The 15,340-nt window shown below is 37.6% G+C and overlaps 2 protein-coding genes across 2 annotated transcripts in view; one reads left to right on the forward strand and one right to left on the reverse strand.

Annotated features, from left to right (window-relative positions):
• The window catches only part of LOC124260857 (glycylpeptide N-tetradecanoyltransferase 2-like), a 34,560-nt gene extending 30,025 nt beyond the window's left edge, over positions 1-4,535 (reverse strand). The window contains exon 1 of the mRNA XM_046695179.1: positions 4,424-4,535. Coding sequence (XP_046551135.1) covers positions 4,424-4,524 — 101 coding nt within the window. The 5' untranslated portion in view covers positions 4,525-4,535. The remainder of the gene's footprint in view (positions 1-4,423) is intronic.
• Positions 4,536-4,716: 181 nt separating this feature from the next.
• Positions 4,717-15,340, forward strand: LOC124260875 (EF-hand calcium-binding domain-containing protein 1-like). The gene is made up of 7 exons (XM_046695198.1): positions 4,717-4,870; positions 5,374-5,520; positions 9,510-9,614; positions 10,922-11,007; positions 13,065-13,130; positions 13,545-13,649; positions 14,504-15,340. The coding sequence occupies exons 1-7, from the start codon at positions 4,783-4,785 to the stop codon at positions 14,642-14,644; spliced, it is 738 nt and encodes a 245-aa protein (XP_046551154.1). The 5' UTR covers positions 4,717-4,782; the 3' UTR covers positions 14,645-15,340.

A 15,340-nucleotide genomic window follows, 5' to 3' on the forward strand; every position in this document is an offset into this window, starting at 1 on the left:
TATCCATGACTTGGACAGTCACCTGGATAGTTGATAGTACGTCTAAGTACGGAGAAAAATTACATATTAATTTGAATTTCAATTAAAAGCTGATAAAGATTACAGCTATAGCTGGAAGTACATATTGTTGTGCAGCTAGGGCACAATCAATGCGAGTCTGCAGCAGCGAACCCAAACCAACAACGAAAATAGGTTATCATGAAATGTAAACAACTTAACAAATACGGACAATACTGTTAATAAACAGTGCTCCATACGATTAAATATCCAACCATATTGTTGTAGGATACTAACTAAACCTCTATAAAAGTAGAATAGAGGAGAATAACTAATTAATTAAAGGATATAGTGCCGTATAGGAGACACAGGTGCTCTCACAACCTGCCCACAGGGCGAAGAAGGAGAGAGTGAGGCATGTGGGCACGGTGGCGCCACAGTTTCCCGCCTAAACGGCTGGAGAGATAACTCTTGGTAGGAGTGATTTTACGTCTATTCTTTATTGAAGGGAGCTTCAATAGGAGATACAAGTGTTCCACTATGTTCGCAAGAAGAAGAAGAAGACAAGCAAAAGAGCATGAGTCAGGATAAGGAAAAATTAAAACTGATCAACCTAATATTTTCCTCATCTCAGCACGTCTGGAAGTCACAATCACCATTGTGATGGAGTTAGTCACAGCTTTGACAAGTTTAGAACACATACTGGCGATGATACTGCCATTGTCAAGATGGATAACATCAACAGATATATATATCTTCTAGATCTGTTAACTGAACACTTGTGATGATAATGAAGAATGAAGACATCCTCTATTTATTTAGAAAAGGGTACAAAAGGGTAACAACTTTACGTGGAATGAATCAGTAAAACATGATTATGAACTTTTGAAGCATTATCGAGTCTGAGTAAACTTAGGCTCAGTATTATTTGTTACACTGCTATACTGAATTTAACAAACCCTAGTAGAAGGTCGCATCGGCATCATTCCCCTAGCACACACACACACACCTCACATCCCCCTAGCCCCCTGCTGTTATAAGCAGGTTTAACCTCACTAATCATCAGTCACCAGATCAGAAGATTTTAATATATTCCTTTTCATTGTTTCAGCCTTCAACAACCGTCCCCACATTCTACAGCTTACAAGCCAGTCTGTATCGGTCCCGTGCCAAGAATGTCCCACCTCTTCCGCTACAGACTATACCTTAATCCCCCTTTGTTAACTAATTGGTCATGGCCTGGTGGACTCTAAGCAATAGATGTGGGGAATGTGAGGTGTCCCCTATAAGCCACTACTTAGTACCTCTAGCCCCTTGCCTGGCTGTTCTGTTAGCTGTACTCACTCCCGTGTAACTGGATTATCTGCTACTAAGCTCGTTAGGTTAGGTGTTTTGAGGTTTTGACGTAGGATAGATTGCTCTTATAAAATAGCCATGTCACCAGAAATTCAGTATGATTCTGGATGAACAGACAATACCCACTGAACATGTGGAACTTCTGGAACCAACAACCGTTTATTTATCCACGAGGAAGCATCCAGCCAAGTACAGCTTTTGCAACTTAAGTGTGGCCGATGATTACTCAATGCCATTAGGAAGTGGTCAAATGTAACATGTTATATTTGGGATTACAGTGTGGACAGTCTGCTTCCAAACATAGGAAGCAATATGTAGATGACAAAAATATACTCCTTGAACTAGAGTACATGTTATGTGAAAGAAATCTTGACTCATACCTGTGTGCCATTGGACCAACACCAACACTGTACCAAAAACAAGTATCATATTTATGTGTGGAGAGAGTGTTTTAGAAACTGTGGAGAGTTACTGTTACTTAGGTTTGCTTCTCACAGAATATTTAGATTATGCAAGGATGGCCAAATCTGCAGCTAATTCGGCCAGTAGGGCTCTTGGCTTTTTGATATCTAAATACAGTCAGACCTCGTTTATCCGAACACTTTGGTTTTGTATTGAATTGATCGACAGAAGACATCGATAATCGATTATGGTTTTAGAGGTCAATTTCCAACACTAGTGTTCTAATTGGTCAGTCCAAAAGGTTAGCTACTACTCCAGCCCTCTAGCCCCTTACCCCCTATTGTTACAAGCTACTAAGTAGTACCTCTAGCCCCTTGCCTGGCTGTTCTGTTAGCTGTACTCACTCCCATGTAACTGGATTAACTGCTACTATTAGTTAGGACCAAACTGTTGTATCATACAGTTTTGTGAATGTAGCATATTCCATTCCACCAAACAATTTGTACAGTCAGACCTCGTATATCCGAACTTCAGATATCCGAATACCTCGGTTTCCGAACATTTTTCACAAAAAACGAAGTTTTCTAGTTACAATTTACCTTGTATATCCGAATGTTCGGTTTCCATATCCGAACGGTCAATTTTGGTAACGAAATAGCAAAATATGTACAAATTTGCCTCGTATATCCGAACACCAAGGCTGTCGATCGACAAGATGTCTGCTGTTTACTGCTCCTCAACAGTGCTATCTTGTCTATCACGTGTCAAAACATTGTGCTGGCTGGTAGTTAATTCATTGTTTGATCTGTTTGACCAATTCATTGTTTATTGAATATTTATCACAGGGTGTGTAGGTTTATTAGAGAAGAAACAATTAAAGTTAGACATTGAGTTGACACTGATTCGAGTCATTGATTGATTGAGTAAGCATAAATAAAGACGGAGGTGTATGCTAGATATAGAAACAACACAAAAGGTGTGGATGGCAGCAGAGCTGTTTCCTGATTGGCTGCTGTCTTTTGATTGACAGATGAGGTCACGTGTAAGGCGGGTCATTTTGCTTGTTGACAATGCGGCTAGTCACAACTGTAAAAATCTGAAACTAACCAGCATGACTCTCAATTTCCTGCCACCCAACACAACCGCACACATTCAGCCAATGGATGCAATGGATTTGAAAATGTCGGCAACCTCACAAACCTGGAGCTGTTGTTAAAAATCCAAGCAGCGAATAACAACTCTGTCTGTCAACAATCATCAATCAAAGACTTCTTCAAGCCGATGTAATTTATGTTATGTTATGCAAGATGTAATGTTAAGTAAAGATGTAGTTATGTTTCAATGTTAATTTTAGTTGTTTTGCTAAGTTTGCTTAGACTGAAGCATTATTAAAATTAACCGATGATGTCCTTTATCATGTTTATGGATCACAAATTAAGATGATTCTTAACAATAGTAACCATAGTTTTTACAATATTTCCTTGTTAAGAAATTAGCACAATATAACTTATGTAAATTATGGTCACTGGTTCATGAAATGTCTTCAAAATCTCTTGAATTAAGTTGAAATGAAAAGATTAAATAAATGTTCTACTGTATTCATTTCTCTTTGACTTTACAAGCTGTAGAAGAAACGAAATGAACAGTAATATCACTTGCAAATCCTTCAAAATCAATGGAGGGGAATCTGATGCCGATATCTTCCCAAACTTAATGCATGTGCTTTGTACATTGGTACGAACATATATATTTATATAACTATGATATGTAGACTGAACATTAAAAGTGTGGCGTTTAAATTCTGCCCCTGATTGCGTCATCTTGATAAGTTGGTTTCTTGCTTATTTCGCGATACAGTTAACGAAGACACAGATCTTGACTACCTGGCCCATTTGTCACTTCCAACAACTACAATGGGTTGCAGGTGATGTTTGCGGGAGAGAGTGAGTATGGTTTTATGCCGCTTTTAGCAATATCCCAGCAATATCATGACGGGGGACACCAGAAATGGGCTTCACACATTGTACCCATGTGGGGAATCAAACCAGGGTCTTCGTGTGACAAGCAAACGCTTTAACCACTAGGCTACCACACTGCCCGTACAAGGGATATTTATTCTCACCAAAACTTGCACAGGTCATTGGGACAGGCAATGGTGTCATGTTGGCACCACACATGTCTAAATATGACTAAGCTTGTAGCATGCTACAACACAGTATTCCCTTTTCACCATAAATTGACATGTCCAGACAGTATGTTCGTTTTTAAAATGTCTATTCTGTACATTAGCTGCATACATGGGGAACTAGCTATTATCAACTGCAAGTGTTTAACAGTTTAAACAGGTCTAGATATATTAGATGGGACTCATTATGGCCATATCGTCCGAAGTATGTGTCCATTCTTAGATGCACCTTTCATGATGTGGAACTCTCAACAAGAATACCTGGTCATTGGAAATACATTCCGTATCAACTTAAAGAAAAACTGAGTTATTGTATGAAATCTAAAGAAAGGACCATAAGTATTACACAGCAAATTGGATCTATCAAACATGTGTCTCACTCTCAGGCACGCTTCTCGTTTCATCAATTTCTGACATTTGCAAATGCATAAAAATATCGAAAATGGACTCTGTGGAGAACATATAAATTAAGACAATATAAACCTTTCGTCTCCGATTTCATCATCTTCAATATCGCCCTCGACGGCGCTTGGATCCTGGTCCAAGTCTGAACTCATGTCGTGCAAAGAATCTGCATCCGCCATGTTCGCCTCCTTGAAGCTTCGGAGTGAATGTGTATTTGAATTAAATCGGAAACTTCCATATGTTGCATTATTATACTATAATTTAGACATTTTAAAATCATATACGCCTGATTTCAAGCTAAGAAGATTTTATTTGATTATATCTAAAATTGAAATAAATTAATTCCGCACTTTACGCATGCGCAACGCACATGGCAACAGGCACGCATATTGACTCTTTTACCGAGGGCAACAAAGCAGCCGGAGTATTTGCGCAGAATGGCGTCAACCAAGAGGAAGTGTCAAGAAGAAATCATCCAGACACTGAGGAAAAATAGCAGGAATGGAACAGGACCGCCATGTAGATGTATGTACTGATAACATTTCGAAATCGAAGAATTTGAAAGGTGTTTGCAATCCGCGGGTTACATGTCTTTTATTTATTTACATTTTGTAAGTTAATTTTTGGTTTGTTTTGTTCTAGAGATCGACACTTAAATAAATGCTAACAATTTGCTTTCTTCCTCCGTTTACAAACATGAATAGTTAAATAGGTTGCATGGTTCTTACAACAAGAAAATGAACAATTACAACAGAAGCACCTGTCATTATGGATGCCCTAAATCGTTTCTTCTCTTGGAATGATTGGCTGAACCTCAGAGTACCTTTTCCGCAAAGACCCGTTTTATTAGTAAATGTTAAGGGTTTTCACTGACAGCTATATCCGCAAAGATCCAAATGCTTTTGCAGTGATTATTCCGAGTAAATGTTAAGGGTTTTCACTGACAGCTATATCCGCCTTGCTTAAACTATCCAAAACAAATGCTATCATGACTGCAGTGATTATTCCGAGTTTTTAATAATTTTCAGTTGACGATGCAGAAATCATTTCACTCCTGGAGATGTTCTCAGAAATCTGTGCCAGCAAAGGCACCCCAGAGAAAATGGATAGAAACAGATTTCGGGATGAGCTGCAAACCTGTTTCAAAATCACAGACGACTTCCTGATGGATAGAGGTTTGAACTACAATACTATCACACACAATGTATCATGCGATCCTCTATTATTGCGGTAGTTGTCGCCATCGGGATTATGAACCCCTACTTACATTTGGCATTTCATATGTATTTTCAGTTGACTGATGTGTAATCTTCATTTCTGTCCCAAATAATTTGGCAGATAATCACAACTCGTTCAATACGATCGCAGCAATCCCGATTGCCTCGTTTGACCCAGAAATTGAAGCAACTCTCTATTATCGCGGTATTGCTATTTTCTTACTATGGCATGCGGTACAAGCAAAAGACACTGTAAAACGGTTACTAAGACAAGTAACGAATCTAAATAGTTTTATCATTAAATTATTTTTTTATGAATTTCATTCACATGAGTAATATCATCATGTTTTTTAAACGAAACATCTGAAACTTCTATTCATTTGGATACAATGTAACAAAATAATGTTTTCCGCCTTAAAACGTACCATACAATTTGCTGCCATGTGCAGGGTGAATTTGCATAATACATCACTTCCTGTTATAATTTTAGGACAGAAAATATGCAAATGACCTTATAGTGGTCGCTGGGTTACTCTTGACAAAGTAAGTTTTGATTCATGCTAGATGATATGGCAGTAGGGGTCAAACTAGTTTCAAAATGTTCCAGAACTTACTGAAAAGTTGAATACTTTAATATTTCTACGATTAGACATGACATTCCAATGAAATAAATGACTTTTTCAAGAGCGATGAATATTTTTCACATAATTTGCATATGTAAACAGCCGATGTGGCGCGAGTTGTTTCTGCTTTCCCAATGTTTTCATGTGCTGCAATAATAGAGAGCCCGCGATAATAGAGAGTTCCAGTATACTGCCTACAATGTCAGTTATCACAAATGTTATATTGAAACTTACACTCTGTCAGTCAGTCCCATCTGGATCTGGGATTCAAATCAACACTATCAGAGTGATTCACCTAATGGCCAGTAATCAAAATATCAGTAATCTAACCCACTGAGCCACAGAGGCTTCCCAAAAATGGAAGCCTGACAACTGGTAGTTCAGATCACATACCCCTGTGTGACCCTGTGATAAATAACTTGACACATCTACTGACAATGTCAAAGTTCGGACATTTTCATCCGTATCGCTACTCAGGCTAAAGGGAAGTAACTCTTTTCTGAAGTCATAATCCTTGCTAATTGGTACTCAGAAGGTTTGAAAGTTTGGCACATGCAACATGTTTTATTCAAAACTTGTTGCGACTATTGAAGCTATTGATTGGTATGTTTTTGACAGTACCAGTAACATTTATTTTTTCTTTCAAAATTGAACAGTATTAGTGAAAAACAAGTGCTTAACATCGAGTGTTTGATGTATGATTATATTCAGAGTTATAAAGGACTTCTCAACCAGTACTTTGTTGATGAAATCACACCTAAATCTTTCTGTGAACTTTCTCAAGCTCATGAGTAGTTTGATGGGGTAGCTGTATTTGTGTTTGTCACTGTTAGCCAAAACAAAGCTGGAGAAGCACATGGATATGTGATATATATCATTATAGAATGGAGATATCTTACTCTGGCTGTTTGAGGAGGTTAGATTGCATGTGGGATAATTTCAAAATACTAGGTGAATCTAAGGTCCACCTACTTGATCAGATGTCCTTTCAAGACCTGGGATAGAGATGTATAGTGTTCAGAATGATGAGAGATACTCATGATGATCATGAATTTATCTGAAGTATGTTCTTTGGATCAATAAAAATGAAATTTCTCCCTTGTTTACACACATGACACTGGGGAGTGTTCAACATTGAGAAACCTGATTTGTGCACTTCCTACTGTTGTTAGCTGGCTTGCTGCCAATAACTGAAAGCCAGTAATGTATTATGTTAGTTGTGAGCAATCAGAATTTAGAATGGTTGCTGAAAAGAAAGAATTATAGCACTGATACTTGTTATTTGCGGTTAATATAGCCTTAAAAATGAAGGAGCAGTGTGGTTAAAGCGTTCACTCGTCACACCAAAGACCCGGGTTTGATTCCCCACATGGGTACAATGTGTGAAGCCCAGTTCTAGTGTCCCCATCGTGATGTTGATGGAATATTGCTAAAAACGGCATAAAACCATACTCACTCACTCACTCACTCACTCAAAAATATTAGAAAAACAGTGTCACTGGGTATTATAATTTTAAAACTCTGACTGTAAGAGTGCAGTGGAGACAAGTGGTACTTATTTTAATCCTGCCATTGTGTATTTATCTCTGCCATTGGCGTTCAACAACAGTGAAATTTATACCCTAGCTGTAGCCTGAAGTGCATTTCTGCTTTGCATCAGAATCCAGTTTCTGACTACTGACAATATTGACATAAAAGTCACATGCTTATAGGTGGATTTTAAATAAAATTTATGTAAATCTAGTCTTTGCTGATTGCAAATTTATATACTTTTGTCATGTGGAGAAGGGTAGTTATTTAAAGGGCAAGTGTACACGAAAATAAACCTTTTTGTCTTGCACTTTTTCATCATGAAAATTGTTTGTCAAGTAGTTTTATATCCAAACCCGTACATATATCAGAAGTAACTAATTTATTTTTTGCGTTATATCAATTCATATTGTCAACATTTACCGAGAGTTCTGTGTCCCCAATAAACACACCATGGCTTATGTCCCTTGGAAATGACGTCATTGGTGCCCAAATGATAAATAAATGACGTTGTTAGACCTTATTAGACCCATTTCACGTGGTGCAGGTATAGATGCGGTTCTTGTGTCTCGATGCGCAGGCTACTGTTTTAATCCACCTGTTGCCTGGCCGTCAGCTGGCTATGTCATCAGTTCTACACTGTAATGACGTTGCAGTTTGAAAAAACGTATACATCGTACTAAATGTGTTACCACGTAACCAAATTGTATAACATTCAACCTGTGTCGGTCGCCTTTTCAACGGTATCTTTTTTCACAAAAACTAAAATGTGCACTACATCTAGCTTGCCATCGGCGAATGTGACGGCATTCTACACTTGTTGCTAAAATTACAATATGTCCCTCCTCTTCCACCTTCACTTTGATATTGATACCATATCCATGTACATCACGAAAATAAAATAATGCAATTTGCACTTTTTAACTCTGTTTGAAATTCGTTTTTCTATATCATCCCCTCATTGTAGATCAAATATACTGAAAATAACATGCATCGTAAATCTTGCCAGGTTTGACACATTACTACATCACCATTCACTGCGTTTTGCATGTCTTAATTCAAATGTCAAATTTTACTGGGAGAATTGAATTTAAAAGAAAAAGACCTATCATTGTGATCAGCGGTAGTTTTGTTGTTGTATGATCAAATCACTAATGCTCGTTCTGAAACATTGTCGATGAACCGAGAATCGCTGAGAATGTTTTGGAAAATACGCTTGCAAACACAATTAACGTCAAAGTGAATTTTCAGCCATTTTACAGAGTGTTTATAAAATCACGTCACATGTATGTCGGCTATATTTCGCCCATAAAATCAATTGTATATAGTTCACCACCATCTTCCTGACACAAATCCCTGAATTTCTCATACAGTTCAAAATAAACTGACAAATGGACTTTGTCACCAATTCGAAGTGTTTCAGTGAAATCGAACGAAATATATCAGATGCCGCGGTGGGAAAGGACCACTTGTTTGAAATGTAAACAAAGCCAATCTCAGATTTTACACTGTGTATCCGCTCGCCTACTTGTTGCATACACATGCTCATTAGTGTTAGAACATGCATGGGAAAGGTATCGTAGCAAGCGATAGTTAAATAAAATAGGTGTATTCGATTGATTTTCTAGATTCATCACAACATATCATGGTTTCTGAAAGCGTGACGCCATGACTGATGCAAACTCAAGCACAACGCACAACGCACAACCTGCCATGATGTTGGTGGAATATTGCTTAAAACAGCATAATACTCAAACTCACTCACTCACTAAGATCTTGGTTGTGTTTTGTCAGTTTTCAGAGCATTTGACCGAGACAACGACAGTGCCCTGAAACAGGAGGAGTGGGTGTTGGGGCTTCATGTCTTCCTCAGGGGAGATTTAGAAGACAAGATAAAGTGTAAGTCTTCACTTGTGGGATTGTTTGTTTTCTCAGTGATACATATACACTGAACCCTAAAGGCAGGGGTTGGGAATATCTTAGGGATATTTTTATAAGTTTTAGTGTTTAGTTTTCACTTTGAAAAATATCCCCAAGTTTATTCATGATTCCTAACTTTGTTCATTCAGAGTACATAGTAGTTTCATATCCCATAGATATCTTATTGACTTCTAAAATTGATTCACAAGAATTGCAGTTCAAACCTGAATTTCATTTGTGATATTTTTAAAAAGAAATACTGAGGGAAATAAATAAGGGAACACCACTTCATGGCAGTGTTCCCTTATATATTCTCAGATTTCCCACAGCGATATTCAAAGCTGGTGATGAAAACTGGAAAATATTGAAGGAACACTTGAATTTTCCTGTGTTCCTGGATATGGCTGGAATATTGCTTAAAGCAGCGTAAAACCATACTCACTCACTGTGTTCCTTTATTTGTTTCTCTCAGTATATATACATGATGACAGTATTGATGTTACTGTGCTGAGTGTGAGTGGTATAGGTTTGCCCTGATCATGTTAACAGAATCCACGTAACATCAGACTCATACTCGTGTGTTTTCACAAGTTGTAAATTTGTAAGATCTGCATCACTGTGGGCTTTCCTTAAGCTTATATGGTGAATCGTGTAACTGGAATGCTCTTCAAAGCTGCTGAGTGGTAAATCTCACTCTTTGACTCTGGGCTCTATGTTGCATACAAATTTGTAGGGATGCCACGATACATCGATGTTAAGTTTTGAAAGTATCGGTTTAAATATGTTTATGTATCGTTTACATTTTCCAATTGTATCATGTTTTTTGATGTTATGAGAGTTATAAATTATTATTTTTCATGCACAAAGATGGGAATTTATAACTTTTTAATCTCTGAGAATCAAAAATGTTGATCTTTTCATGGACAATTATAAAATATGAAATATTAATGTTCAAAATATAACTAAATTTACGCAATAATGATGCGAAAATAGGTATTGTGATACATATCAAATCGTGACATGGGTATCGTGATACATATCGATTCATGAAACTTATGTATCGTGACATCCCTACAAATTTGTCTGAATGAGAATCTGTCAGACTGAAGCTGAAGCACAGTGATTTTGATGGAGACAAAAGGATTATGGACATTTTAATGATTTTCTTTTTTTAAATTTTAATATTGCATTCGTAGGTATCATTTCGTTTGGACTATTTGACAATCGTTCAATGTCCTAAAATAATTAGAATCAATCCTCAATGTCATATATGCTGTTGTTTTCAGATTGCTTTTTGGTGTATGATCTCAATGGAGATGGCTACATCTCTAGAGAAGAAATGTTTCACTTACTGAAGAACTGCCTCTATAAGGTATGTCCTGGTTCTTGTTTTTTTCTGAGATATCAGTTGGGGCGGGAATGTGACAAAGCTTTCTTACAGCTCACTCATTAATCACCCGTGTGATACACTGTGCAAATTTCGGTGTTAGCATTTTTCAGTGTTTGGCTGTTCGTCATTATGTTTGTCAAATTTTCAATTTTGTTGTCGAATTTGTGTATCGTCCCAATCCTTGTGAAGAGTTGCATCCCTTTTTTTGTGCCAGGATCTCCTGATCAAAAGTTTTAATCCAAAATGTGATCAAGATGCTCCTTGATTGGTGAGCACCACATTGGTAAATGCCCACTACTTGTGTCTTGGTAGGTTTTGTCTAAGTGACTCAGTGATTTAAATGCTGTTCTAAACAAAGTTGAACCAAGTTTGACTCAAACAATTGTGAATGTCATAAAAATTCATGGAGTTGGTTCATTATCAATACACCACCAGTGTGTGTCATATTAAAATATTTCAGCTGGTTTGTTTACTTTGTAAGTACCCTGTACATGTGTGTGTTGAGTTTAGTCAATTTGATATGAGATAGGTTGGTTGGTTGTTTGACGCCACACTCAGCAGTATTCCAGCTATAAGGCGGCAGTCTGTAAATAATCCAGTATGGACCAGACAATCCAGTGATCGATAGCTTGAGCATCGATCTACGCAATTGAGATCCGATGACATGAATCAACCAAGTCAGCGAGTCTGACCACCCGATCCCGTTGGTCGAAGCTTGGTTCAAGGTTTGATAAATAATAATAATATATTTCTATAGCGCCTAACTTCCATCCATACCACTAAGTTGGCTCAGTGGCGCTGTGTACAGGTGATATAAGAAAAGTCATTCAGTGAGAAAAGAATGGCAATATTGTATGAAGTGTATCATGTTGCAGTCCACTCATATCATCTGGGGGTTGGTAATACAGACCAACATCTCTGTTTTGTAGACATACGTTCTGCCATAACCCCTGAATACATGTACCTACCTGTTGGTGGTGTCACTATTTGAACAAACAAAATAATTCAGTGTGTGGCTCAGGCCATCCTCTTTTCCAGTGTAATAAATATCCATTCTGTTACGATAGTGTTTGAAATAAAAGGTGTCAATGGGTCATCTAGGTCATCTAACATCAGGGCTGTGACCAGGACCCTATGGTGACATTTCACAGCCATCCAATCAAATTATTCCGATGAGCAAGAGAAATTCTATGCTAAAAGGGAAACAGGAATGATGGAGGTGGTGATTTCACTTCAGAAAAATGTAACAGCTATGGTGGGTAATGGGTCCTGATGGACATATAATGCACATGATAACTGAGGATGGATTCAGAGGAGGGAATTTGTCCCACTTGACAACGTGGATGTAGGAAGGGCTGTTGCAGGTCATGTCACTTCCACTTCAGGAATATCTTCTCACTAAGCATGCCACTGCAACACTGATTCTTTCCCGCCTGGATTACTGCAACAGCCTCCTCTATGGCATTTCTAAAGATCACCTTCACAGATTGCAAAGACTGAAGCTGCAAGGCTAGTTACTGTGACTTCAAACCTGGTCAAATCACTTCACTGGTTACAAGTCCATGAATGAACACAATTTAAAGTCTTGCCTACCAATCAGTCCACAAGATTTCCATATCTTCAAACTCTTACAGCAGTGTATTAACCTTCCAAAATAATTTGTTCACCTGATAAATTCCTGCTTTCTATACCTACATACAAGTTGAAGACATCTGGTGTCAGACCCTTCAAACACTCAGCTGCTGTGCTATAGAATACTCTTCTCCTTAACCTCAGATGCGCACCCTTCTTGACTGCCTTTAAATCTGGCCTAAAGACCCATCTTTTCCTTAATCACTGACAATTGTCATCTTTTTAGTTGTATGCCTGTGTGGCATGGACTTCAGCAAAAAATCCATGACCTTATTATTATTATTATATTATTATTATCGATATACTGACGAATAGAAGGCCTAAATGTCAGTTTTGTGAAACAAGATGCTTTGTTTTATATTCTCCTGATTACGTGAATATTTATTGAGTAAACGTTTGTCTTCCAGCAATCGTCAGAGGAAGATCCTGATGAAGGTGTGAAGGATCTGGTGGAAACAGTGCTCAAGAAACTAGTATGTGTATTTGTGACATATACCCTTTTGAAGTCAGAACTGTAAACCTATCGTTAATACTAGGTCATTTCTGAGTTATAAGGAAAGATGTCTTTTACCTCAACGGCAATGTTTCAAGTTCAGCCTCATAATCATTGTCAAAATCTGAAGTTAACAGTTAAGATTATATGGGTTGTAAGCATACATCAAGGATTTTAGGGCTGCTTAGATTTCTTACACTGACATGTATCTAAACTGTTTTCTTACAATAATATGATTAAACATTTCGTGAAACTATTTATGAGGAACCTTTTGACCTTATGTTTGAACTGTTTTGCTTCAAGATTTTATCAAAAATATATTAGCTCCAGGGCAGATAGATAAATGGTATTTTTGTGTGTAAATATCGCCTGTAGTGTTGTGTTTTTATGACAGGACCAGGACCACGATGGTCGAGTAAACCTCATGGACTATCGGAAAGCTGTCACAGAAACCCCCTTGCTACTGGAGTCACTTGGACCCTGTCTGCCTAGTCAAGCTGTGAGTATTTCAAGGTTATGGTCAGTTCAAGTGACCCGTGAAGATCCAGGTTAGAATTGGTCTTAACGGGGTCAGATGGTCAGGTGCACTGACTTAGTTGACACATGTTATTGTATCTTAATTGTGTATATCAATGCTCATGCTGTTGGTCAGTGGATTGTCTGGTCCAGACCCGATTATCTACAGGCTGCTGCCATATAGCTGGAATATTGCTGAGTGCGGTTTAATCAACAACCAAACAAAGTTCAGGTCAGGCGATGGGGACAACAGAGCTATCATTGAGTCCAACTTGTTGTTTGGCTTGTGGATGTTCTAAGTTCAACAGTGGTAACTTATGTTTGAATCGTCTACTCTCTTTTATCTGTTCCCAACATCTGAAAATCTTGCCAATTGGTCCTGTGAAATGGATATCTAATTTATAATGAATGTCTAAACAGTATTAATCAGAACAGTTTTGTTAGTTGTTTTTCTCCTCGTTCTGATTACAAGGGGGATTCAATTGTCAGTGAAGCACATGTCATCCTTCACAACTGTGAGAGTTCATTTTAAACGTGGGGTGGTGGGGTAGCCTAGTGGTTAAAGCATTCACTCCTCACGCCGAAGATCCTGGTTCGATTCGCCACATGGGTACAATGTGTGAAGCCCATTTCTAGTGTACCCCAGGAATATTGCTAAAAGCGGTGTAAAACTTAACTCACTCACTCATTTTAAACACACAGAGTGGAAAGAATTGATAACTTCAAAATATATATATCGAGGCACTAGGTTACCAATTAACACCTGCAAGTCTGAAAACACATAATGTTTAGGTGGTGAATATACAATTATATACTTTTCCTCAACTTCCTTTTCAGGCCTGCAATGAGTTCCTGGCATTGATGCATGGTAACCTTGGACAGCGTAGCGGAATGGGTAGACATCACAAGCAGGATGAAGAGAACAAGATGATCAAGCACAGGAACAAAGAACAAAAGGGAAAGACTCAAAGGAAATGATAGAGGTCTGATTAGAAGTTTGTAAATGCTCTGCTGTCCCCCAAGATCAGGGTGAATTTTCCATCTCTTTGTTTCAATGCTCATCTGGCAATTATAATTAAATTGGTTCTAGGTAATACTTTACCTTCTATGGACAAATGTTACAAATTTTGAAGATACTCTGGTTGTTTTGTTAGGATGTTTCAGGCAGATATATTTATCAATATATTAACATTTCTAGTCTGTTTGCATCCAGTATAAAATAAATCACGTTAATTAAATCATTTTGATACGGTCTGTAAATGAGATGTTGCATTCTTAAGTTGTATGAAAGAATTGATAATGATCATGCACCCTAACAAAATGTTTTTCAGCAACTGTTTTGCATTTGTTGTGTGTCTTTAGTTTTCATTTGTGCATTTGAATTCATCAAGTCATATTTCATATATCTTAAACTGTTCTGTTATGTGTATTTACATTTCCATCTGCCAAACATTGTGTCTACTCTTGATCTGAATCAACTGTAGTTCGAGGATGTTTTTAGTTTATGTGTATTGTGTGACGAACAATTTATTTGTCTTCATTTAAGGGGACCAGTAGAAATATTTAACTGGGACTTTCCTATAAAACAGTATTTGTTTGTTCAGCATCTGTTGTACATATTTGTATAATATAACCAACTTGTGTAGTTTGGAAATAAATGATTTTACAAATAAA

Source organism: Haliotis rubra, unplaced genomic scaffold, assembly GCF_003918875.1.
Source record: "Haliotis rubra isolate DU_JTF1 unplaced genomic scaffold, ASM391887v1 Scf78, whole genome shotgun sequence".
NCBI lineage: Eukaryota > Metazoa > Mollusca > Gastropoda > Lepetellida > Haliotidae > Haliotis > Haliotis rubra.

Excerpts from the sequence above, each read along its gene's own strand:
- LOC124260875 (XM_046695198.1), top strand. The coding sequence starts at position 4,783 with ATGGCGTCAACCAAGAGGAAGTGTCAAGAAGAAATCATCCAGACACTG. Across the intron at positions 4,871-5,373 it reads AACAGGACCGCCATGTAGAT|TTGACGATGCAGAAATCATT; the intron begins GTATGTACTGAT and ends AATAATTTTCAG. Across the intron at positions 13,131-13,544 it reads AAACAGTGCTCAAGAAACTA|GACCAGGACCACGATGGTCG; the intron begins GTATGTGTATTT and ends TTTTTATGACAG.